Here is a 27461-nt window from a genome sequence, read left to right on the forward strand (position 1 = left end):
CGGGCCTGTGCACAGAGATTATGGAGAACTGCAGTACTTTATTTGCTTATTTGCCTTTTCTCAATCTTTTCAGTTGGAATTTCAGAGCCGGTGTCGTAGGACTCCCTCCAGGACCGTTCAAAAGGGACAGGGCGCCCGCCCCAGAGGGGGTCCCACTGCCCCAGAAGCTCAGATCCAAGTCACGGCACCAAAACTGTTATAGGTAAATAAACCAAATCAAAATATAGCAGCAATTTTTATTACAAGATTTATATAAAGTGCAAATAAGCAAATCAGCACGCTGGGCGGCCTGGAGAGACCTCTGCTCCTCCAACGGCCCGCAAGCTCAACAGAGACAAACAGTAACTTTTATACTTTTTTCAACTCCCCTCCCACAGTCACTTGTTAGCTCTTCATTGGGCTTGAGTTCGCGGGCTTCCTTCTGGTTGGTTCTGTTGTAGGCCCATTTTAATTGCCAGGTACTTCCCATCAGTAGTTTTAATTAGCTCTAATGTCCTTGGAGCTGGGTATGGGAATGGTATCCAGATGTTCTCTTTGGCTCTTCTTTATCATCTTTGTCCTTGACTCCCTGATCCTTGTTCTCTTCTTCCTTTTCTAATGAGTACACTTAGACAATATTTTTAGAAAAACAGGATATAGTATACGTGCTCAGCAAAGCAGAATACTTTATCTTGCCAACTAGGGAACTGCCAGTTGCAGGATAGTCAACTTATAATAGTAACACAGCAGTTAACTATTCCGCAGCTAACAACTCCCCAGTCCCAACAAAGCATTAGCTATAATATACGGAAAGTACAATATATGTATTTTGACGAGTAAATTATTTTATCATTGCTTACTCATTACATTTTTAAGGATGTTTCTGACATAGTTCTTATAACCACACTGGCATCTAGGTGCCACATGCCACATGTCTCTGTTTTCAGAGACATGGAGTCTGGGCCATTTTGCATCCATATTACTTATAGTGGAAAAGCTCAAGCATGACCCAGGACTCCCCACGTTTCACCTTTCCCAGATGGGAATCTAGCTGACCCTCTCCAGGGGAGGTGTAGAAGATGCCCAACATGTAGGCAATCTGGAAAAGCTGAGATTTTGGGCTCCAGTAGGAGTTTAAGCCCTGAAGTACCATGACAGTCATGAACTGGGGTCCAAGAATACATATTTTTAATGGTTGGACTCAGTGATCTTAGAGATCTTTTCCAACCTTAATGATTCTATGATTCTATGATGTTGAAATTGCTGTTTATTCACAGCCCTTCCAGTGTACCTGTCTATAGTTCTCCATTGCTGTAACTGGTCTCACCAAGATAGCATAGTAGAAAAAAATTAACTGACCATGGCTGTTGTGCAGACTAGTGCCAGAAATATGTTCTGCAAGGACTAAAATAAACAGAAGCTACTAAAGAGAGCTGAACTAGGTGGAAAGAGCTAATGGTGTTAATGGTGTGCAGGATCTGAAGCAGCTAAGTGGTCTGCAATCCAAGAAGCTGCTCATTTCCGAATAGTATTGGGCAAAAAGACAGAAATATCAGCAGAGCAAGGGTTTCAAGTGGCAAGCTCACTAAAGCGGAGAGGGAAAAAATCTGATAGGTTGTTTATGCCATTTGAGTCTTACTGTTTTGTCAACAAAAAGGCCCTTCATACAAAGAAGTGTGTTCTGTGAGAGAAATCAGGAACACGCAGAGGCAGCTAGTGAGTGGGTAACCCAGTTATACCTGTTAATACAAGATAGCTATTTCACTGATAAATGTGACATGGTGATGAAAAAGATCACAAGAGGATGACACTCAAAAGAAATACAAAAGAAATCTGTATCACAGGACAACTTCATATTAGAAAAAATGATCATTGGAAAGCCAGAAAAAGCTATTCAGAAGAGCAGAGAGAAATACTCACTAGCACCAATGGAATACATACTATAAAACAGAAAAGTAGTGCCAGCAAATAATTGCACGCACACAAAATACAGCAATATGGCATCAGATACTCCAGTTTAGAAACTGAACCAAGAAGCAAAGGTAAAGATGTTGTAGATTTTTGTCAGATGTGGATTATATCATGCAGGACAGGAATCAGTATGATTATGGAAAGTACGAAATGACACAAAGTAAAACATTTATATTAGCACCCTGCACAGACAAACAGAAAAACAGGTCATACTGGACGACTTCCCAAAAAAAAGTAACATAGCAGCAGTGAAACTATCTTCCCTTTGGCTACTATACAAACTAGCATTTCTGGAACTGCATTGTGGTAAAATATATGCAAATATCTAAACAGATCCAGTAAAAAAAAAAACAAAAGACATTTAAAATAGATGTTGAAATGCAAATAAGCTGCATCTCTTGAGAAACAAGGTAAATAAACTTTAACTCATACCATGAGACTATTATATTTTTGAAATTTTGATTAACAGGATATACAATACAGAAGGCACAGAAGGAAAATACCACCAAAGGAAATGCATTGGTCTGTCCATGCAGGAGCACATGCTTGCAAATGGAAGCACATGAAGGCTGATATGTTTGCTAAAGCACCTACTGGTAAAGGGTGTCTCACAGCTGGGAAAAAAAAAAGATTAAAAAAGAGGGTATTGCTGGTTTTAGCAAGAATAGTTAGTCATGGCATTTCTGAGTGCCACCTATTTTCTGAAGAATGCACAGTATGTGGGTGGAATTAGGTAACTGGTGCATGTGACCACCAGAAAGGCACAGGAAGGTGTTATTCAACCAGCTTAGCAATGGGTTCTTTCAACCCAAGATGATTATCACTACTCCTTCTATATGCAATAAAAGCAATAACAACTACAAAGGAAAAAAGCACATCTAAAGCACAGTTCATACAAACAGTTTTAGAACAGATAGAAATGCTTATTTCTCTGCAGTGACTTTAACAGGAGTTTGGACAATTAGATTGTGAACAGCTTCTATTAAGAAAGATTAATGTTAGACAAAGCACCAAAAAAAATGTTTTCCAAAGATTCTCTGTATCTTTTGTACAGAATACCTGGAAAAATGCATGTATTTTGAAGTCTTGCTTGCAGTGCTTGAATATTTCTAGGTCGTTTTCCCTTGCTGTGAGCACTTTGACCCAGGACAATATGTTAAGTCAGGCTCATCACTTTTTGTAGAATTAGTGACACTAAATACTGAGAAGTGAAGGCATTGAAAAATAAATACAACAATCTTCTAAAAGCTGCTTCAGGCCTGTATCATCACACCAGACACCAGCAAAAACTTTGTCCCATGTCTTTGTGAACCATATGGTTGCAGAAACCCTACTACTTCTTAATATTTCCAGTCCGTCCTTCCTTCCTCCCTTCAGCACTCCTCAGAAAATGAGGGAATGGACTGCTGCCTTAGACATGCTCTATATGCTCAGCACAGAATTTTCTTCCTGTGGAAAAAAAAGTGCAATCCATGAGCCCTTCTATGGAAACACCAGCTGAATTGCTTAAGCACAAGCATACACAATAGCTGCCTCTATGTTAGTAAATAAAACATGCACTGGACTGGTTTGCAGGCACTTAACCTAGCTGGCAAAAAAAGCCCCAACTTGTATTTATATTATTCAATTTTCTTACTCTTCAGAGTGGCTACATCCAACCTGCCCAATGGGAATAGTCTCTGACTAATGTTAATCCTTAACTGGGCTTGGGAATTGTTTTATCTGGCCCTCACTAAACCATGCTAGTGACTGGACTAACTAGTTTGACAGTACATACAACTGAGTTTCCCCAGCTCTATTTAGTTGACTATTTTGGAATTAGTAAATATAAGTCACATGGTTGTGTGCAAAACCTGTAAAGTCTTCCTTCTGCTAAAGCAGAATCCGTGGCTCCATGACAGTGTTATTTATGAACAGCTGCCATTGTGATCCTGCATTGAATAGGACTTCATGCCAGTCAAGTGCTCATGTGCAGGGCTACATGAGAGAACCAGGGATTCAGGCTGGGGTGGTCACTAAGACATAGGTACCTGCTCTCTACAGGAATTTGTAAAGCCCCAGACCAAAATGAGTGTACAGTTACATATTTGAATGAGTATACACGAAGTACTTTTCTCCTCTGCAGAATGTGTGAGGGAGAGTGGGGGAAGGGGAGTAAAAATTAACTACTTATGTAAAGGGAAATTATCAGAAAAACAAGTTTCTATTCTTGGGTTTTCCCCAAAACCTCCTACTGAATTTCCACTGTTTGTTTTCAGTTACCAGCCACAGAAAACAATTGCTTAAATCTCTGCCCTTCACAGCTGAATCACCAAGCAAAGATTTAGTTCAATTGGATTTCACAGAGATGACAGGATCTGTCAGTAACCTTAACAATGAAGATTTTCTCCTATGTCTGGTTTTACATGTCAAGTTTCTTTCTGCTTAGCTACAGTCTTAGACATGATCAGTGTAATTCCAGTGCAAAAGCCTAACACAGACTGTTTCTTCAAAGCAGGGAGGGGTCTGTTTTGTATTACAGAGTTTTATAGCCATAACAGGTGCTCTAGACACCCACCTCATCATCATGAGGAGCATGCTTCCCTTAATTAAGATAGTCTATAATTCAAGGATATTTTGTTATGACCCACTTTTGTCTTTAATATGGACAAATATAAAATTATAGCATTAGTGGTCAGATTGGGATTTAAAAAAAACCCCACAGTTTTGGATTCCATCTGTCTTCCTTGACAACAGGTTCCTTCACTGGCATGATGAAGACTCAGGACAGATAGAGCCAATAACAAAATACCTTCTGAATCCTTGCATCTTCCCTTATGGCAAAGACCAGGAAAATGCCCTGGCTTGGGATAACAAAGAAACAAAGCAAATGGACATGATACTGCCTCCCAAGGATCACGTGAGGGCTCCGCCTTGATGCTGGCCACCAAAAAACTTGAATACTGTGGAATTTATCCTCAGAAAGCTCAAAGACCTGAATTAGATTCCTAAGCATCGAGTCACATTTCAAACACTCCCCTTTACTGGATAATAACCTGTACAATATATCACAAGAAAATTAGCAATCCCTTTACCATTCTATTAGTATTAACAGTTAATGAACTATAAAGGCAACTGATGGTTGTGGGTTAGGGTTTTTCTCTGATTGATTCATTTAAATTTAACCTTATTTATGTCTCACTGAGAAGCTGCTACCTTATTCTGAGCTACAACTGTGGCAATTAGCAGCAGTATCCCACTGTGAGTATAATTCTGATTGTGTGGTATACATCTGCAGTGGAATGACACTGCCCAGATATCTATTGAAGAGATCAGACTACTAACCCCAAAAATGCAAGATTATCTGCAAACATTTATTTGGCAGCACATTTTGAAATAGACTATAGCATGATAACATTTTATAGGTGGGAAATATTGTATGCCTTACTTACTATACCCACCATTGTTGATGCCCAAATATTTTTACAGATATACATGGAATATTTAGATTTTTGGGATAGACTTCTGTCTTGCTCTCTTTCTATCTTCAGAATGCTTATATTTGGATTCTAACATAATATTTTCACAAAATAATTACATACCAAAGTGGATAATATTTCAGCATATCCATATTATCATCTTCCAAATACCCATGTCTCATGCCAATTCTACTGAAGTTAGAGGCAAAATCTAAGTTCTATGAAGCTTCTGTCTAAACTATTGATACAAATAAGTTACTTTATTAGAAACTGCACAGCACTTTTCATTATTGAATAAAACCTGAGAAGTGGATTTAAAAAATCTGTATCTAAATTGTGAAGATTTTTCTGCTGCTTATACTGAATAATTAATTTTAAAATAACACAGAAGACTATAGTATGTCACCAGATTTTTAAAAACAGCAACAAGGTAAAACTATAAAATACTTGAGAACATCCAGATCAACTAGGATATGGTGTTCCTGAAAGCTTGGAAAGCCCCTCAGAAATGGAAAATTATTAGTTACAAACTGAGGTACCATAAACTATTTTTTACTCTTTTAGGTTGCTGATAACACAGAATAATTTTCTTCAAAAAACTGTCTTATCTGAGTAGTTGGGTTCAAAGGAGAAAGGGGTTTGGGCTTTTTCCGTTCAATCTAATAGGATTTAAAGTCCGCTCTTGAGGGGGGCGGGGGAAGCCAATCTTCAACACAAAAAAACCCCTCACTCAAACTCCAGAGACCCTCAGTGGGATCAGCATAGTATAATTTTTTGTTGCCTTTTCAATACCACAGACTGGTAGGAGCCTTAGTGCTTGAGATCGAGTGCCTCAAATACAGTCCTTCATTGCGAGGGGAGCACCCAGCCTACAAATGCAACTGCCACACTGAGGAGATGTCAGATGACTTACAGTGAGTTTACTCTGGCACATGGGCTGCCAGTTAATTCAGGTCCCCAGTGCAGGGAAGAGACAAGAAAGCAGGAGTGTGTCTGCAGTCGTTTCCACCAGCTCATCTCAGTCTCAGCTGCACATCTGATCCAGCCTCAGCAGTCTTGGGGCCACTGTGAGACTCCCGCTAGCACTTTCTCTCCTCTTGGCTTCCCAGGTATAAGGTATGGGTATGATGGCTCTCAAACATTTGAAGAGATTGATAGGTATCCAAGTGTCAAGAAGGTTGTCTGCACTTGTTGCAAATGTTTCACACATAAAGTGAGAAGCATTCCCTTTTATGTGACTTCATACAAAACAAAGTGTTATATGTGAGTGGGAAACATGGGGAAGTTTATATAGTCAGATAATCTTTATGCTAGCTTTCACTAGGTAAATACACTTATATTCCAGTGCTATTATTTTCAAATACTATTTTTTGTTGGAAGGGTGCAGATATTCAAAAGAAATACTTTTTCAAAAGCAAACCAAGAACAGGTTTCCTGATTATCCCAAATACTTGCAAAGTTTTAACAATTCAATAAAATCAAAATAATTTGGGGATATTTCTTAAATGGATGGGAGAAATCTCCTATGCATTTAATTTTTCTGCACTGAAGATTCAGAACTTTTCTGTTCCCTCACTTTTGCTATTAGAAATAACAACTGCTTTGACATTACCTTCAGCAGCTACAGCCTATCTTCCCATGCACTGTATTAGTCTGTAGTCTTCATGGTTGAATACAACCACAACCATGGCTCCAGAGTCATTCCAGCTTGCATTGACAGGAGCCTAAGGTTTCTTAAAATCCACCAGATGCAAACAAGAGCGGTGTTTGATAATGAAATCTAACAATTGTCAGAATTCAGCTCATCCAAAAGAAGTCCTTAATCTGAACAACACAAAGTGGACTATACCCAAATCCAAGGGGGAAGATGAAAACAAGAACTACGAACACAATATCTTACATGAGAGTATTTTTCATCACTCTTCTTTAAAATGAGGCACAGTGCAGCCAGACATGCAGGACACAGAGCATCCAGTGATTACACCATGTACTCACTAGGCAGTTGGACTGGGATTTCGTCCCTGCTTCCAAGGCTGTTTGAAAACAGTATATGTGCTCCAGGGCACCCAGCCAGAACAGCAACTCTGTTCTCTCCGATAGGCTGACCCTCCTTTTTGCTCACTGTCCTGCTGGCCACACCAATATTTTCCTATTGAATGCAAAGGTAACTAAGAGGCTTGGAGAGTGCTTTCACTCAAAGTACTCTGTGGCTGAAGGACTAGGATGGTGTCCGAGGATGCAGATGTTGGTGTCGTGAGTCAGCCAAGCAAAGCAAGGTACAGCTTCTGGCTATGTGGATAAGCAACCTCACCACCAAATTACTTTGCAAAAAGTGGTCACTAGCACCATTTGCTGGGATTTTATCTTGTTCACCCCGAAGACATAATAGAGAAGAAGGATGCTTCAGTAACTGGATTGCTTCAGGAGGCTGCTAGAACTGCAAACTATCTGCAGTGAAGGCAAGACCTAACATGAGAGGGACTGCTAGAGGCACCTACGTCTCTCCATTGATGGTATAGAAAATACGGACATTTATGTTCATTTACTTCATGTTAAGATGCCCAAAGCTGTAAGCATTGCCCAGAGTAGACAGGCTGGTTTGACTCATACCTTTAGCAAGATTTTTCTGACTTGAACTTTACTCAAAAGAAAATAAAAATCCAGAAAAAAGTTATTCATAACCTAATTACTCCATGTGGCATTTAACAACCACTTGTTATTAAAAGGGGTGAGGGAGTAACTATATCTATACCTTGGATAAGGCAGTGGGACACTTTACAAGTTGGTGTTTCACACTCCTTAAGAAATGGAAACAAAACAGACTAAGAGGTCTGTAAAAGCAGCAGATGGGTTGTACAAAGAGTATGACCAACAAAACTGGCTGGGAAAGCAGGAATGCCAGTTAGCAAATTATCTCATAATTCCAGAAATTAGCTTCATTTGTGCACTAGGGTAAAACCAAGACCTTTCAAAAGTATTGCAACACTGACACTCAGCAAACAAAAGCTTAATTCCCAGAATCTGGAATATCAAGACTGGGGACTGGGGAATGCTCCTAAGATGCCTGACACCCACATTAAATCAAATTAAATTATTGCTATCTCCTTATGAGTTGTTTAAGTATAGTAAGATAATTTTTTAATTAATTCACTTCTACAAAGATGTTTCTCTTGCAAAATATTGGTACTGAACACTTGTCATTGGGTTGATCACACACTGCAGATCTGGGACCCCCATCCAATCTGTAATTCCCTCTCCGATCTTATGAGTTTTCATTATATATGCAAAGAGAAGCAGTCCAAGGAAAGACCAAAATATACGCACTGACTTTATAGTGCAGGACAGAGAACTCCTGAAGTGCTTGCAAGGATGTGAAGCAGAAGGGGCGTTTGAATGTGACCATGACCCCCGCAGGCAAGAACCCAACCCAGCAGACTCTTCCTTGCCCTTAAGCTGGTTATCTCTGGTCTTAAGCAAATTCCTCCCAATACAAAAGTTTTTATACTAATGTTTCGTCAGCAGCTACTTGTAGACTTCTACAGAGATTTATAAATGCTGATTTGTCAAAGAAATTTCTACCAAAAAAAGATGTAGAAAAAAAAATCTTATAAAGTAACACCTTCTGTAATTAGTATAGAGTTAGTTCAATATAGTAAATGCAACTTGGTTGTGTTGTACTCCTTTGCTTGCATAAATTAAAGTAGCTCTTTGGCCATTGTAATTTCTACTACAAGTCAATTTGGAGTGAAATAACATTCAGCGTCAGGCTGGATTTAGAACAATTCCTGACTGCTTTTTCAAGAAACATGAGTTTTGCATTGCTGAGGACCCAGCTGCCTGTCTTGTGGCAGATTTCACTTTGGAGTAACTCAGTCTCTGCTGTAGTTATAACCCTCACATAGTTTATTATTTTCACAAATAAAATGTAACTGTATGCTGCATTTCTCCAGGTATGTGACAACCAGCACGCTCCACAAAAACAGAAGAAACACTGTTTGCAGGAAAGGGCGTCTCTGCTTCTTAGGACTAGCTAATCAAAACAGTCCGTGACTTAATTATGTGAAATCATAATAAATACAGGTTGTCCACAAAAGTAATTATGAATTTGTTTTGGTATTTACCTAAGTGTTCTAGCCAGTTCTACTGTAGCTTTTCAAACTGGATATTCCCATAAAATTAAAAACGTAATCTAAATTAAATTCCCTGTATCACTTGCACTTCTTAGGATCATGCGATGCAATAGCATTACTGGACACAAGCAACCATTGGCCCTCAGCTTTTAGTATTCAGTTAAAGCAGCCCAAAGTGGTTTTTAAAAATGTATTCTTATTTATGATACATAAATTAATGTGTTTGCTAGCTAACAAAAGACAAATGGTTATGTGATTCCAGCATTTCTTGTAATAGTTTTTATTAAGAGGAAGCATATTCTTCCTTTAAAATAAAGTAGATTAAAAAGTAAGATTGTCATTTCTTTTTTATTTTCCCGTGAACAGAGGAAAAAAAGCGATCTATTAAGGTGTTTTCTAGTTAAAGCTAAATGATTATTTTTCTAAACATATTGTGGTTCAGCTTTTGTTTAACTTCAGCAGAGGTTGCTTTACAAATTCTTACTTGTTCAGGAAAAAAATTCAACTGAACTTATTTATCATCCAAGAGTTTTCATTATTGTTATTTAGAAAGAAAGCTCTTGTTCAAGATCTTTTCTACTAAATCTGAGTTAGACAAGGTTTTTATGTGGGTATAAACTCTTCAAATGTTTCATGGTAATATCAAGAGGTTAACAGGTGTTTTAGAAATATTTTGAAAAGTTTTATACTGTTCCATTGGTTGTATTTAATCCCTCTTTGCTACAGTACTGTGAATCAGGGTTTCTCTCACATGCTGTGTCAGTCTGCAACTCAGTTTTATAATCCCATCCCTGAAAATAAATATTTAACTTACCTGTGGCTGTTGCAGATAAGCTGGTCATGCTTACATTTGCAAAAGATTGCTCTTCTGTTTTCCACACAAAATAAAACTTATTATGTATTAATTTTCATAGAATTATTCAGGGGGAAAAAAAGGCAGAAAAGCAGCTTCTCTATGTGTTTTACTTCATTGGTAACTGAATATGGGTTTTTAGAATTCACATAATAATGGTGGGAATTATTAGCCATCTCAAATATGAAAAGGGAGGAATTTTCATATTTCCACTGACATGATGTGGTGGTGCATTTTTTGAGTGACCTTAAAACACTTGTTTCGTGACAGATGGTTATTGGATTTAATACTGTGCTTAATAAAAATACACAAGGATTCTATTACATCAGAGTGATTGAACAGTGAAGCCATTAAAACTTCCATGGAAGCTTCAAAGGAGGACTGAACACAGACACTGCTCGAACTTCATAATACCACCAGAGATAAAAAGAGAAGTTTTGTATTGTTTCAAGAGTTGCATATCACTGAAGCAAAAGGACAACTTTCTGCAAACCCACAGGACTAACAGTGAGTCCAACTAGCTGTTGCAGAGAGTCACGGTGTGCAGTGCAGCCCCTAAGTGATCATCCAAAAGTTATCCAGCCTGTAGCCTCAGGCCAGAAGGAGAAGGGAGACCCAGCATGGAGTGAAACTGGAGCTACCACTGCTTTTGCAGGAAAAGTGGAAGTTACTACTAAATTGTTACTACTACAGTTGGCAGCAGGGTACAAAAAAATTCTCCCTCTGTAAAGACGGTACCTGAGCAAACCAGTAGCCAAACAGACAGCAGGCAGAAAGATTTACATACCCACAGAGTTATAATTATTTTATGTTAGCATGTCAAAATCCCAAGAGCAAATTAGGTCCTTTTTTTCTTGACCAAGCTCCAAAGAGGAAAAATGGTGACTCTCCCATTCTAAGTCTGGCAGAGGAGGTACAAAGTAAGAGTGTTTTAATTGCCAGTTTTCAAGCACTGTCCAAATAAACTGTTCTGGTACTAAGTTGTGACTGATATGCCTTCATTTGATATGGCTTAAGATAAATTTGAGGCACTTTTCTTACATCTCTCCATTTTCACCACTGTAGTGTTAAAAATAGGGGGAGGGAGCAGGAAGAGGGATTAATTAAAAATCGTTATAAAAATAACCTAAAAAACTGCATCCTTGACTAAATAGTGTCCAATATTCATTTTGCTGGATTTCTATATGACTGCCCATGAACTAGAGAATGGTTTTGGAAGCTATTAAAAAACTTTGTTCTTAATTTACTCTTTGACATGTATTTTTCTTTAAAAAAATAAAAACAAACTAAAACAAACAAACAAACAAACCAAACAAAAACCCCCCAACAATAAAATCCCAAACATCATTACTAATATCTTTGTTTGTTTGAGGTTTTTTAGCTTTTCTTTGGGTAGGGGGATTTGTTGTTGTTGTTGCTGCTGGGAGGTGTCTGATCACAAATAAAGCAGTAATAAAGCAAAGTGAGTACCATTTCAGCTTCAAAAAGAGCTTTACATCTGATGCTGTGAGAAGATCCTTCTGTTGCTGTGTTTTATTTCTACAGTGATATATGAGAGCTTCGGTAATTCTGGTAGCTCTCTCAGATACACAGAACTTTCGATATCAACACGCTAACAAAACTGTAGCATCTGACAAGTGTGGAAGAAATTCAGTTCCATCTGAAAATTTCTGGGTGGGAACAGTGGGTAGAGGGCAGCAGCTCCTCCTTTACAAGGACTCTCTGCTCCAGGGTCCATAGGCACCATATTTGTCCCCCTTTCATTCAGTACTGATGCTGTTGTGATTGATGGGGGGTGGGCTACACTGTTGTCAGGATGCTAATACTGAACTCTGCATGCCTATTTTAGCAGATCCAGACACACCAAAAGCCCTTATCCTCCCAGCGTCCACAAGAAACTGAAAGAATGAGGCTGACCAGTTGTCACACAGGATGTGGATAATATGGCAATGATGCTGAGTGGCACACAGGAGTGAGAACATATGACCTTTCTTTTAGGTACAGATGACTCAATTTCTCCTATCAAAATTATTCACAATTAAAAAAAATAATACAAATTATTAATCTTCTCTGTGGTGCAGAGAGCTGTTAACAGCTCTACACTTTGGATATATATCAAATTATAGCTTTTCTCTCTCATGATGATTTCATGAGCTTTGAATTGCCTCTGACCATTAACTAGAAATGCACTTAACCTGAGATTAATCTTGAAAGACAAGAAATGAAAGATAATTCTGTGTAGGCCTTCCAAGACATGAATTAATCCCAGTCTTTGACACAAAATGGTTTTATATGGTGAAATAACAAATGATCTATCCATATCTCCCTGTGAGGTCCCACATCTGTAGTGTTTACCCTAAGAAATCTAGGGAGGAGAAATGCTTATTCATGCTCATCACTGACTTTCTCTACTTCACCCTGGAATAAAGCTAGTGCTTCATTTCCACTCCATTTCGAAACATGGTCACCCCTGTACCTGCATTCCTTAGCAAAATATTGTTTTTCATTAGAAAGATATAGAAGAATACAGGTTATGAAGTGACTGCAGATCTTTTACAGGAGGAAAGGCAAAATACCAGTTATTGTTTATAAACCTGTAAATGGTCTATGGTCAAGGAACACTGGAAATTCTCTCTCCCTCTCTAACCATAAAAAGGAAGAAATTACAGCCTCTGAAAAAACAAGGCAGAGCAAAGAGTTGCCATACATCTGAGTAACCAGCATGTATAGTCTTCTGTGGTGTGTTCAGGCATCATGTATGGTTTTGACTTGAAACTGCTGCTCATCACAAGGTGGCCAGATTATATTCTCTTTTTGTTTCACCATATATTTACATTCAAATCCTCTTGTTGTGATATAAAACACTTTTGTGACTTTTACAGTATAGCTGCAGTGCTTTAATAGTTTTGAACTGCTTAAAAGAGTTATAAAACTTAACACCTTGCTAAGATAGCTGCAGCATCTTGTACTATTCACATTTGCTCAGCAGTAAGAAAAGCAAGTTGGACTCCTGCTTCAATAAGAACAGTAAGCTGGACTTCAAATTATTTCCCTCAAGCAGAGGCTCACAGAAATAGCACACCTGCATCATTTTAACGGGATGTTTAGGACATCTTACCTTTTGTTAGGTGTTGCAGACGTTTTTCTTTTAACTATCGACACACTGCAGCGATCTGATTTGGGAGGAATTTATCCCTGGGGATAAATCCCTGGGGATGACACTGTCCTGGTCCCAAGATCCGAGCAGAGCCGGAGGGAAAGTGTCCTCAGCTCTGCAGGACCCTGTCCTCCCTGCCCCTCTTCAGCCCTCCTCCCGCTTTACCAGAGGTCACTTCAGGGGTCACTCACCTCCCTATCCCTCTGCTCCTGCTGCCTCAGTCCCCGGAGGAAAGTGGGGAGCGGGTCCCCGTTTCCCTGAGGTTTCCGAAGGGAAGAACCGCTCCAGGGGGCGTCCCCAGGCCGCTGCGCCGCCAGCGCGTGTCAGAAGGATGCACTGAGGTGTGTCCCTCCCCCCAAAATTTCTAGACGCTTTTCCCCAGGGCCTGAGCACTGCCGAGGTGCCGCGGGCTCTGCCCGAGGTGTGGATCCGACCTGTTGCTTTGCGTTTTACACGCAGAGCCTCCCGCTCATAGGATTACCGCGGTAATCCGAGACGTGTGAGAGAGACGCGTTTCCCCTCTCAACCGCTTTCAAAGCCCCGCGGTGAGCTCAGAGCCGCCGGCCCCAACCTGAGTGCCAGACCTGCTGGTTGCGGACATCCCCGACGGGGCGGCCCGGGGGAGGCAGGAGCGCCGCCTGCAAGGGGATACCCCTCTCCTGGGTGTAACGCGTTAGGTATGATTTTAACCATGGCGTCTCTCTCCTCGCCAAAAGCCAAAACTCAGGGAGGGCTCCAGGTGCTGCAAAACCTGGGGGAGACCAGGGATGCCCCGCGGCACCACATCACCTGTTCTTGCAGGGCTCACTCCGGGACGGATCCGCAGGTAGGTCCCAGCGCCCATGGGGCACCCTGCGCTTCTCCTCGGACAGCGCCGCGCCGCCGTCCTCTGGCCCTACCCCGAAAGGAAGCACTGCCTGGCCCCCTGCCCGGGAAAGGACCCTGAGCATGAGGTGAGCTGCGGGCACAGCGCTGCGCCAGCAGCGGGAGGTGAGCGGGCCCGCCTGCCCTTCCCGGAGGGTAACACCCGTCTCCCCTCCCTGGCTCGGTTACCCCGGAAGCCGTATAATCCCAGACGCCCCCTCCCGCTGCTCCTCAACCGCCCACCGACGGGCGGGCTTTGTTTTCAAGGCTCAGCTTGGCAGAGTCTGCTGAGCAGCTAATAACATAACAACTCGGCTTTGATCAATCCGAACTAATTACCCCTCTTAATTAAAGTCTTTAGCGGTTGTTTCAGTGTTTTGGCAAGGACGCGGGAGAGCTTTGCCGTGCGGCAGCACCAACGCCGCGGTCCCCGCCCGCCCGGCCGCACCGCAGCCCCGCCGCCGCAGTCACTCCTCGGCAAAGGTTTATTTCCACCAGGTCAACGAATTCTTTTTTTTTTTTTTTTCCCTCCACTTGCAAGAATCAATCCGAAATTCAAATCCGTACATAGAGAACAGTTCTGTCCATATAGATACTATATTCAGGGGGAAGAGGGAGAGGAGGAAACCAAGAAGGGTGGGATAACCAGCAGGCAGCAGAGGCAGGACAGGATCAACACAGTGGGGATATATATACATCGAAATAATTATAAAGTGGTTCAGCGTTCCCCGCTCGGGTAATACAGATCCCAAATAAATACAGCAGAAATTGGCTTGGCGCTTTTTCTTTTTTTTGTTTAAACCATCTCTCCACCTGAGATGCAACGACAACAACAACAAAAAATTGAGTCTTTAAAGAACAAACGAAAAAAAAATAAAAAACCCCAACAATCAGTCCCATAAACGTTAGTGGCGATATAGAGCATAATACACAAAACCGCTTAACAGGTGCATGCAAAGAGGCGGTGGGGGCTCGCACGGGCGGCCGCCCCTCAGGGCTGGAGCGGCGGCGGGCCCTGCAGCAGCGGCCCGGGCGGGGGCGGTGGGTCGGGCCCCCCCAGCTCGGCGGGGGGCCGGGGCAGTCCCAGGGCGCTGTCGTGCAGCTTGCGGACGTGCTTCTTGAGGTCAAAGTTCCTGCAGAAGCCTTTGCCACAGGTGGGGCAGGTGAAGGGCTTCTTGTCGTTGTGGGTGTGCATGTGGAAGGTCAGGTTGTACACCTGGTGGAAAGCCTTGTTGCAGATATTGCACTTGAACTGCTTCTCCCCGCTGTGAGTCAGCTTGTGGTTTTTGTAATTGCCTGGGAACGAGACAAGAAGGTCAAAGGGATCTGGGTTTGCAAGATCGACGCTGTAAAAAGGAGAAAAATATAAAAATCCCCAAACCCTGTCTTGTGCCCAGAGCTCGGCTTTAGGCTTAAACGACCGCCGATCTCTCAGCAAATGCCCACCTTCTCATCATCATCCCGCGGCTGTTCCTCGGACAGACGACAAGGGAACGATCGAAAAAACAAAAATCGCGACAGTTGCAGAAATAAAACGCCTGGATTTAGCCTTCCCAGCAACGCGGGGGTGGGGGAGGGGGGGGAATAACTAAATTCTTGCATTTGGAGGCGAAAAAAATCAGCGAACTTATTTGCCGAATCGCGCTGCGTGTTGCACTGCGGGGAGAAGGGGCTCTTCCCGCGGAATGACTGCCCCGCGCTCCCCCCGGAACGAGACCTCTGCCCCGCTCCGTGGGCTAGGCCAAAGGAAATATGTCGGGGCTAGAGATACTTAAAATTAACCTAAATATCTAATAACAAATATTTAAAACAAAATTAACTCCCCATCAGCCTTCCTGTCGCGAATTGTCCCGACACTTGACCTCGACTGGGGAGAGGAAAGCGGGGCAAGAGAGAGGGAGCTGGAGACTTGTACCTTTCTGGTGAAATCCTTTGCCACAAAATTCACAGACAAATGGTTTGTAGCCGGCGTGTATTCGAGTGTGCGTGTTCAGCGTCGAGCTCCTGTTGAAGGCTTTGCCGCACTGGTTGCACTTGTGTGGCTTTTCCTGGAGAGAAACAAACACCAAGTCACGGCTTGTTGGCTGTTTTGCGGGGTCTGTCTTCTGGTTGCCGGGGTCTGTGTGCTGTTTTGCGTGGTGTATGACCTAGTTTGTGGGGTGTATGTGTTAAATGACGGCTCGCAGCTGCCGGTGCGGGACACCCGGAGGTACCTACCGCACTTGGGGCAAACGACATCCCCCCGCGGCTCTGGATCGACCGCCCCACACCGCACGCCGCTGCCTCAGAGCAGTCGGACACCGCCGAGCAACCCGAAAAAAGTGAGTGGAGGGTCTTGGGCAGAAAGGAAGGGACGGAGGGGGCGCTCACCTGGGTGTGGATGATCTTGTGCCGGCAAAGCGTGCTCGCCTGTCTAAAACCCTTCCCGCAAACTTTGCAAACAAAGGGTCTGGCTCCCGTGTGCACTGGCATATGGCGCGTTAAGTTATAATGTGCATTAAATACCTGTAAAGAGGAATCAGACAAAAATAATTAAATGAAATTGCTATTAGAAGATGAGAGTGATGAGAGGAAGCCGTCGTTTAAAAATCAAACAACCAAGGGACTGACAACCGGCGGACAGACGAACGGGGACAGGAGGCCGAGGAAGGGAAAGGGGCTGCGGCGCTACTTGCCTTTCCACAAACTTCACACGTGAAAACTTTGGGCTTGCTGCTGGGAGAGCCGCGGCTGATCTCAGAGGTTTTATAGGAGATTTTTTCTGAGAGGATCTGAGCACTTTCTTTCATGTAGTGCTGCAACTGAACCTGCGATAAGTCCTTGAAGGCCACCCCCGCCGGGTACTTGTCCACGGTCGGCAGCACCAGCTTGTTCCGCTCCGCCAGGTAAGCCTTGGACTGCGGGTGCAAGGGAGAGCTGAGGAAATAAGAAGCCACCGGGTGGATGTTGACACTGGAGGACGGGTGACAGGGGCTGTCGCCTCGGTTGAAATAGCACAGGGCTCCCATGGCGTGGAAGGAGGAGTGATTGACCACTCGGGGTCTTACCAGTTTGTACTGCTGGAAGGGCAGGGCATCGCGGGGGAAATCTCCTTTCAAGCTCAGGGCACAGTTCAAGAGATCGCCGCAGCTAAAGGAGGGTGAGGAAGAGGAGTCTAAGTGAGCCTTCCTGGGTTCCGCTCCGGCCACCGCCGCTTTGGGCAGGGTGTCGTACGCCACCGGGACAAATGGGATCATGCAGGGGATGGAAGAGTTGAGATGCAGCGGGTGCTTGGGGTCGCCTTTGGCCACGGAGCCATGGAGGAGCTGCGGGACGGGGATGGAGCGGGGCTCTGGAGTCCGCGCCATGATGCGCTCAATGGAGAAGGCGAGGGGCTTGGGCGTGCTGATCATGTTGCTCCTGGCAGACAGGCTTTCTCTGGCTGGAGGAGTCGCTAGGGTTTTGGTCGCCGTGTGGTGGCCACTATTGTCCATGGCTGAATTGCATTTGTTCGCCCGGTTTGTGCCGCTCTGGTAGACGCCTCTTTTTTTTTTTTTTTTTTTCCCTCCTCTCCCCTCTCTCTTTCACTTTCTCTGCCCCTTTTCTTGTTACTGATCTGCGAGGAGGGAGACCAGCATCATCGCCGCCACCATCACCACAGTCTCCGCCGGCGGAACCAGCCTTCTCAGTCCAGTGGACTCATGCCAGCCCATCACAGTTTACTTTGGCGCACCAATGACTCGGGACAATCGCTACTTATTTCTATCAATAGAAAGTGTTGTGTCAATAACGCAGCCAAGATCTCGCCAATCGTTAACTTCCAAGAGGAGAAGGTAAACTAGATAATTGCTCAATTCGCTTCCAACAGTCAACAGGAAAAGTTTTTTCCCCCCCAGCAAGCGGTTACTTTTCATTGGCGCCCGCGCCTCCCCCGCCCAGGGAAGGAGGTGGCTTTCCCTCCTCTCCGCTCTCCCCTCTGCCTCCCTCCCTCTCTCTTTTTATTATTATTATTTGCAATCTGCTTAACCAAGCTTTAGAGGCCAAGCAAATCCGAGATCAATTTTCTTGTTTGGCTTTAAGTGACATCATCTAAAATCATTGTCCAAGAACTAAATAGGGATGTGAAACCCAATTCAAGGGCAAGCACCAGGGTATTTGTCAAACGAGATGCTGCAGAAGAAGCGGCTGGAGGGGAAGCTGTTTATTTCCTTGCCACTTTCCAGCCCGAGCTCTCTTTGTGGCGTGCGTACGTGTGTGTGTCTGAGGGAGGGAGGGAGATGGCTGCTCTGCTCCTGAGACTGCTCCTGGTCTGCTCACTGCTTTAAAGAACAAGGTCAGATGGTGGTGAGCTTTTGGGAAACACGGTAGACAATTAAGCGGGGGACTTGCGGCAAGCAGACGGCCAGAGCAGCGCGAGGGGAGGCAGGCACCTCCCGGGCCAAATAGAACGAGTGCTTGAGAGCAAAAGGATGACTCAAAACCTGGGGCAGGGGAAGAGAAGAAAAAAGAGGTAGGGACTGCCTTTTAAATCTGAAGCACTATTTATATATTTTTACATACATATATATATATGTAACCTGCATATACACTAAGTTTAGCTTGTCTGTCCTTATATGATACATGCACAACACAAATACCGAAAACTCAGGGCCGGTATAGATACACGAAGGAATATACAGGTTCCACACTGCTTATAGGTATATATGCACCTAAACAGATGCGATGCCCATGTATTTAAGAGAAGCTTGACGGCCCTGTTCGGGGCGGGCAGCTCCAGCGGCTGTTCGTACTTACAGCGAAGCGGGGGTGGTCGGGGAGATGAGAGGGGCAGCAGTGGGTATGGGGCTTTCTGTGTTCCCGCCCATCCCACCAGTCGACAATTCGGGCTCAGGACAAGATCCCGTTTTCCCTCCGGCCTGGGGTTCACTTGGCTACTCACTGAGAGGCTGCTACCGAAGTAACCCCAGGGAGAAGCCAAGGGTCCCTCCGTTCTTTCCACCTCCCGCAGAGAGCGGCTGGGCCGCTTCCCCCAGCGGAGGGACCCATGGGGCAGCCTTCCCTCCAGATGTCCAGCGCTGCCTTTCTCCGGGACCGAGGGAGAGAAGCAGGAGGTCTCGGTTTTGCTAATGGAGAGAAGCCTCCAGCGAGGCAAGGGAGGCGCGGCCCCCGCTGCTCTGGTACCAGCCGAAGAACCCGAAAAGGCTGTGTCTCCCCATCACCTCCCGGCCCAGGACAACCAGCCTGAGGGAAAGTGAGAGCAGGGATGAAGGGCTGGGGGCCTGGGGAAGGAAGTAGGAATGGAGGGACGGAAGGAGGGAATGAAGGGAGGCATCCTCGCCCTCGGCGGTTGGACCTGGCCGACGCCGCCCCGGGCCACCGCGGCTCCGTTTGAGGAGGGCAAGGCAGCGGCGGTTCCACGACGGTACCTCCGTGGTCAGGAGCTCCGTGCCAGCAACGGGGAGCTGCGGGGGATGGAGGAAAAGAATATCCTGCTGTCTCCGGGACGGACGTCGAACGATGGGCCGTGGCCCGTGCAACCCTCGCTGCAGAGGATGTGCCCCGCACGCCCTGCAACCTCCGTGTCCGCCCCGTCCCGCCGGTGCCCGGAGCGCAGGCGGGCAGCAAGAGAGCCGGGGCTGGCCTCGGAACCTGCCGGGGTGGACACAGCCGTGCGGGCAAGAGTGGGACGAAGGAAGGGCGGAATCCGTGCTGGGCCCTGAGGGGTCTCCAGCCGTGATGCCCGGCTCCAGCCCTGCTCCCTGTTTCCCCCCGGCCTGGATGGGGGGCCGTTGCCCGGGGCTGCGCCACTCACCTCCCCCTCCCTACCCCCAGTCCCCCACGGCACATGGGTCAGGGCGTTAAGACCGTAATTGCTGATCGGGCTGCCGCACCCACCTGCCTCTTACCTGCTGCTTCCCGCACTGGCACCACCAGCCCCGGCTCGGCCGGTGTCACCGACCTGGGGGAGAAGGAGGCAGCAGTGACCCGCAGGGGAGGGGAGAGGTGGGACGGGGGCCGGAGCCGTGTTCCCCTGCTTCTCCGGTGTGTCGGTGTCTCTCGCGTATTTTGTGTCCGCCAGAGGAGAGTTTCCTCCTTCAGAGCAATTTACATTTAATTCAATCTAGGCAAATTTCCTCTTGATTGGTGCTGAAGAAGGGAATTATTGTTGAGTGGGTTTTAGAGGCTTCAAATCCCATATACTTAATATGTTAACAGCTTGCTCTTAACTGGTCTTTTTGGGATTGACTTTTTGACATGTGTTTGAAAGTAAAATATGTAGTGTCATTTGAGCAGGGTAAATATCCCAAAGCAGCAATTACAGCCCTGCCATTGCAATTATCCTCCATACTGAGGTACACTCTTGGAGAAACGGGAGCTTTATTATTCGTTAGTTCCTTTCGGATACGTCTCCCTTTCTTTTTGTACTGTGCAGGAAAACTTATGTTAGTGCCTAATTATTCAATAGCGATCTAATAGCAATGTTTTTAAAATTTTTTTTGGGGGGAAAGTCATCCCATTCCGTCTCAGAGATGGAGCCTTGTTAATTCTGGAGTTGCCCGCAGTATAGATAGAGTTACTAAAATCAGTGTAGATTTTTTTCAGTCCTGTCCTGAGCTTTGCCTTGCTCTCGGACCGCATCTTTTTAGCGATTTTGCATATCTGCTGAGCTGCAAATGTCCTGCAGTCGTGCTAGTGCAGGTTTGTTTTGCTAGAGCCAGAGAGATTTACAGGCTCTGAAGGTAGCAATAAGAAACTTCTTGGCCGGTTTCTTTTGGCGGGTTCATGACGGGCCCGGGGCTCCCTCCAGTCTGGCGACACTTATCGAGTCCCGGCAGAAGGGGTCGACGGGGCCTGCCGGCTTCCCAGTGTTACGAACCGTCGGAGGAATTAAGGGCAAAAGTTTTGCCTCGAGTTGATTTCGTGCTCTGCCCGGGAAAGCTGCTGTTCTCTTTTTCCCCGTAATCAGCTTTGTGTTTCATTCGCTCCTAAGCTATGTTCTTGATATTGCTCACTTGCATTATTATCATAACGTATCTCTACATGCATTCAAAATCCGAGTCACTGGCGAATTCATCTCGTCGTCAGGATTACTCCAATCCGATCCCAGAAGCGATTAGAGGGAGGTAAAATACCGCCTAAAGCCTAATCTTTAATTTCTTCCCCCTTAATAAAATGAATAATTCCATTGCGTTTTTAAGTAAAAAATGAATTGAAAAGGATAATAACTCCGCTAACCTTCTGTTGCGTGTATTAATATTTTCCTGGGAGTGTTTTACCACAACGCTCCTGCCCGAGCGGGCTGCTCCCTCTGCGCGCCCGAAGCCGGCTCTCCCCGGCCGGGGAAGGGCAGGGAGGGCAAGCGACCCGCCTGGCTCCGAGGCGTCTCCGAGCAACCCAAGTGTGCGGGTAACCCGGGAGGTTACAGAGCATCCTTCTGGCCGCGACACCAACGGACCCGACAGCGCCTGGCCAGACCCTGATTACTGTTATTATTGTTCTAATAGTCGTCATTAATAGTGCCACCACCGGGATTCGCTGCTAAACCTCGGGTTTGCTCTCGATACGCATCAGTCCGAGCCGTCCCCTTCCCAGCCGCCGAATTTTTGAAGAGGCGATTTATCCCGACACGGAACAGCAGCGCCGTCCTCCCTCAGCCCCGCCGCCGCCGTGCCCTGTCCGCGGATCCGTGTCCCCCCTCCCGTCCGCCCGCAGACCCGCCGCGGCTCAGCATGCTGGCCCCGGCTTGTTACAATTCGGAATTAGCTCCCGGCTGCTGCGGGGCTGAAGGGCTCTCTGTTTATTCCCACTCAGGGCTTGTTGTTTACTGTCTTTTGAAGGGAAGTCAAAACATAAACGGGGGAGTTAAAGCGAGGGGAAGCAGACCGCGGTGGGTCATCCGCTGTCACCGTTTATCAGCCCGCGCCGCCGTCTCTTTAGGTGGAATTTGCTGCTGCCGCTGCCCGCCCGGCTGCTGGGGTGGGGGTACATGGCTCTCAGGCCAACCCGGCCCCGGCCCCGGCGAGGCGAGGCGAGGAGGGGGCGGCCGTGGAGCTCGGGCGCACTTCGCAGCAGTCTCGAGCTCTGCTGTTTCAGGAGCGCAGGCAAAGGCGCTTGGGCTTTGGTGAGTTGTTTTAAGTTGTAACACTTCGACGTTTTCTCAACTAACACTTTCTCCGGTGGAAAAAATTAATAATATATGTGCGTGTGTGCATATGCCTTCAGAGACTATGTGTAGTCTTCCCATACAGTGAGGGTGTGTTGGTATCCTTCTATAGCAGTTCCACTACAAGCAAAAAAATACAGTGCTGCTATTTTTAACCGAATCCATCACAAACGAAAACCAGTTGACACTGACCCGCCCAACACAAGTGTTGCCGGAGGTGAAACAAAGTTTGGAAGTACTGTACATTTCGTACAGATCCCTCTAAATCGAAAAACAAACTGGTGCAAATTAAGCCTTTTCACGTATAAAGCCTTTAATCACATATAAACGAAATTACAAGTGACCCTCTAAAGCAGTGCTTCCGGCCCTCCCGTAATTCATGCGAGCGATTTGGCTAAGTGTGCCAGCTCCAAACGTGAACCGCAGCCATCACGTCTAATCTAATCAGTCCGCCTGTGAGGGGACCCAGCGGTGTCATCAGCTCCAAAGGGCCCTTGGTGGAAGTGGCTGGGAGAGGCCAGCGGCAGCTGGAGCCATGAATGACACTTTCTCATTTGTTCCTTTCCCAGTTCAACAAATGTTTAGCCCCGTTGCCACTAAATGAACGTCTCGCGCTCTTTGGCTGGGGGAAGCTATTTATTTTTAAGATTCCTGAATCGGATCAGGAGCAATTAACTTATTTTTTGTTTCCGTTTTTCTGTCAGTGTATTGGGAGGTAACTTAGAGCAAAGCAAAGAGCTGGTCGCTGTGTGGGCCGGGCTCGCCATGGCGACGGGGAGAAGGTGCCTGCCGGACCTCTCTCGCTTATAGTGGGGCCCGTTTCGATTCGCCGCTGCTGAGAGGGAGGGAGAAGCCAAGTGAAAAACGTGAAAATAAGAACAAAACCAGGAGCTGTGCTCCGTCGCGGCCGCTCCTGGACAGATCCCGGAGAGGGCTCCCCGTCACCCCGCCTGCTCGCCCGGCGCCTCTACCCGGGCACGGACACAAGGCAGAACTGAGTATCACTCGGGGCGGAGGGAGGGGCGACACGACAGTACTCTTCCTAAGGCCGTAAAAGTAAACTTTATGTGTGTGTGTGTGTGTGATTGTTCCTTTTTGTTTATTTAGCTGCCTCTTTTTTTTTCTTTTTTTTTTTTTTCCTCCCCAGTCGCTCTTAAGACAAAACGCGCCCGTGCCGGTGGGAGGCCGGCCATGATGTTTCCGTGGGTCCCAAGGGCGTCGAGGGTTCCGTCCGTTTCGCACAGAACGAACCCGGCTCCCTCTCGGCTTCCCTACTGCCCTGCTGCTGCCACGGGGCTCCCGCCGTCTGTTCCGCGCTCGTTTGCTGACAGTCAAACGTCTGATTCAAAACACAGGTAGGTGCAAAACGGGCACTCTTTGTGCAGGAACCGCCTCACAGCCTTACAACCACTCCCCGAACCCCCGAGCTCATCGCCGTGTCCCTCGTGGAGACGCACTTGCTGCCCACTCAGAAAGTTGACACTGGTACCCTGGCTGCCCTCTGCGGCGGGACTCTGGTGTGTTCCAGGAGGAGCTCTGGCCCCTCAAGCCCGGAAAAACCACACTCGAGATCTCCTCGGGAGGAGTTGTGTGTGTGTCATGTCCACAGGGGACAGGAGGGAGGCAGGAGAGAGGAGGGAAGCCGCTCCACTCCGCTGGGAACCCTCTCGATGAGCACCGGGTGCCCCGGGAGCCTCTCGGTCTAGCGGTCCCTCCAAAGCTGCACCGGCTCCTGCACAGGGGGCCGTCCTGCACACGGCTTCCTGTCCTCCGCTCGGGTCGGGTTTACAGCGCGGGGCCGCTCTAAGACCGCCGGTATCAGCGGCGGGACCCGCCGGTGCGGGCTTGGTCGGCTGGGGCGGGCAGCGCAGCAGGGGAGCTGCGGTGCCGGGACAGAGGTTTTGCTCGGCTGGAAGTGGGAGGCTCAGTGCCCTGAAGTCGCCCTTGCCGCCGCGGAGATTCCGACAGCCGCTGCCTTGGCTTACCCCTTGTCCAGGGTAAGCGACAGCCGAGGGGGCGAGCTCTTGGCCCCGGGAACCCCCTGCCCAGTGGCAGGAGAGCTGTGAGGGTCAGCGCCGCTTTCTTGCCCCGGCCCCGACCACCGCTCGCAGCGCGGGGCGCGCACTCAGTCGTGGCTTCTTCTGGTTCGGCTTCTACAGACCCTTTTATAGCGTTAGGGCGCGGGGTGAGGGGTGGGGGGGAATTAAACGAGACTCCTCCTGCCCCCTTGTCGAAGGCTTTCTGCACTCCATGCCCGCTTAGGAGGCGGCGGCGGGGGCAGTGTCCCCGTGGAGGCTCCCGCAGCCCCAGGACAGCGTGGCGGGTGCGCCGCTGGCTGCCTCGCACGGAGGCGATGCGGCCGCTCGGTACGGGCACACACCTCCGGAGCGTGCTGAGGGTTTAAACACCCCAGTTAAGATGTAAAGGTGGCCCCTGCGCCCGCCCTCGCGGGGCTTTGCCGCGGCTGCTGGCAGCGGCCGTGTCCAGCGGTGGAATGGTCACGCAGGTATCTACCGGACTTCTCAAACTTGGTATTGGTTCACGGTTTCACAAACCTAGTTACTAAGAAAATACTTGAATTTAGAAGAAATGAAAAGACCTTTGAAGCACTGTCGTTTCTGCACCTGCCTTCCATTGATGTCTGCTGTGCTGTCTCTCTAGCAATAACTTATACATACTTTGTGTCTGAGTTAATTTCTCTGAAATCCCAAACATCTTGTAACTTCTTTATCATGGTTACATGATCTTTGGCCTTTGGTTTGTGGTTTGTTGTTTGTTTTTTTTTTTACTATTTACTTACTCAAATCATCTTTGTTTTGGTTTGGTGTTTGTTTGGTTTTTTTACTATTTCCTTGGTCATTTCCATCTTACTGACAAACGTGTCTTGCAAGTACTGCATGCAGACAAAATCGTATAGCAAAATGCTCGACATATGGGGTTTACATGCATCATGCTTCATGAAATTTGATTAACTCAGACATACTTCAAGCCACAAAACCTCATGGTCTTATTGTTTGGGTGGTTTTTTTTCTTTTCTTTTCTTTTTTTTTTAAATTATGTCGTGGTGTAGACAGAGTTGACTGCTTCCTAAGATATAGGGTGCTGGGGGGATTCCCCAGGCTGTCTGGACAGGGTCCCACCAGCCAGGGCCAGTCCCACCACACCCAGCCAGCAAGTGGGGCAGGGGGAGAGGTGGTGGAAACCCAGATCACTGACATGTTTGTGATGGTCACAGAGGTCTGAAGTCAACCCTTGAGACAGGATCTGGACAAACTGGGCACATAAACAAGCACATGTAGGGCTGCAGCTGAGTGAGAAACCATTGGTCCTCTTCCATTGCTGATGCAGAGACTTGCAGCCCTGGATGAAGCTGAGGCAGAGTCCCTGGATAAAGGCTGTTGGTGGGGTCCTCAGGTGACACCTGTTAAAGACCACGATGGCCTACGAGTACTATTGAGGCCTTAACAGCTGAAATTACTATAACCTGTTCTGTAATTGTCCAAATTGATAGGAAAAGTTGTTTGCCTTACCAGGAAACCCTTCTTGGCACGAGGAGGTCCCTCTTGGGACAGAGGAAAAGCCCAAAGGGAAGGTGAGTACAAATCACTGTTTCCCACAGGGCTTTTGGCTAGCAGGGCTGGGCAGAGGTGTTAATGCAAGGTTGGTCTTTGCTGAAGGAGAGACGGACCCATCACTTACCTCATGGTCTGTGCTGGTGACAGCCACTTATGTCCCTAGTGTTTCCAGTTCCCACTCCAGGCCCCTACACTGTTTGTGGCTTGCTAAGGACAGTGTCCAGTTTCCGTATCACTTCCTACTCTCCTGTTACCTCAGAACCTAAAAATCTGCTAATGCCTTCTAGTGAGAGCTCTACATGGATATGGCATGGCCCTGTACTAGGAGGCCTTGGCAAGCACTGCAGGGCCACTGCAGTGACACCTGCCTTCACCTATTTACAACTGGCTTCTCCACAGACACCTCCACAGAGTCTCGGCAATGTAAAGATGGTTGGGAGAGCACAAGCAGGGAAACTTTTGCAGAGACGAAGCTCTGTGCCTGACTGACACTCTGGCCCTTCAAGTCCCACCTGGCCCTTCAAGCACTGTCAACTTCCATGCACTAGCACCACAAGGACAAGCGATAGGAAAGGGATATGTAATTCCTCTACAGCTATCAAAACCTAAATGAGCAAACCCATTTGGTAATAGTGGAAAATACTGCTGCTCCCTCCAGCCCAGCAGAGATGGTAACGTGACACATGGGAAGTGAATGAAGGAGAATGCACTGTGTTCCCCCTGCCTACCTCTCTGGTTACTCTGCCCTACAGCAGTTAACTCCTGCCCCACTGCTCCCCAAAACACACATTGCACTGCAGCTGCAGCTGTCCTGGGGCAGGGGTGCCTGCACTCCTGCCCTCCCAGCCTCCTGGGGCCCTCTGGGCAAGGACTCAGTTGGGGCACAAAGAGCTGAGCAGAATGGTCTTCCTCACCAGGTCCCAGTTCTTCCTTCTGCTGAATTCACCTCTGCTCATGCACAGATGAGAAAGCTGGTTTGCCACAGGAAAAAATATGCTACCTGGAGCTTCTCTGTAGACATGTAAGAGAACTGTAACTTGCCCTTCCATCCCTGCTTGTCCAAGCTTCCAAGTGTGCTGAAAGTCACTTTCCCTGCAGCTCTCATCCTCAGTTCCTGCATCCCTGCATGCTTGCAACAGACCCCTGAAGTCTTACAGACTGTTCTTGCAGGGAAACCTCATGTTAGCCTCATAAACCCTCAACATGCCCTCAGTGAAGCCCTTCAGGTATAACGCTATGGCTCAACAAGGACCTGAGAAACATTCAGTACTTTGGGTGTCATCTGTGTTCTTTCTGATTCTGTGTACACAAATCGAGGAATTACTCATGCT

General features: G+C 46.7%; 1 protein-coding gene across 1 annotated transcript; it reads right to left on the reverse strand.

Annotated features, from left to right (window-relative positions):
- Positions 1 to 15403: 15403 nt before the first annotated feature.
- Positions 15404 to 17948, reverse strand: FEZF1 (FEZ family zinc finger 1). Its single transcript, XM_051795315.1, has 5 exons — positions 17460 to 17948; positions 17088 to 17309; positions 16783 to 16917; positions 16328 to 16460; positions 15404 to 15708 (listed from the first exon to the last, which is right to left on the reverse strand). Exons 1-5 carry the CDS (start codon positions 17883 to 17885, stop codon positions 15404 to 15406), a joined length of 1221 nt encoding a protein of 406 aa, XP_051651275.1. The 5' UTR covers positions 17886 to 17948.
- Positions 17949 to 27461: the final 9513 nt, after the last annotated feature.

The sequence above is a fragment of the Manacus candei genome, unplaced genomic scaffold, assembly GCF_025592945.1.
Source record: "Manacus candei isolate 608988 ecotype Guabito, Panama unplaced genomic scaffold, ASM2559294v1 h1tg000043l, whole genome shotgun sequence".
In the NCBI taxonomy this organism is placed as follows: Eukaryota; Metazoa; Chordata; class Aves; order Passeriformes; family Pipridae; genus Manacus; species Manacus candei.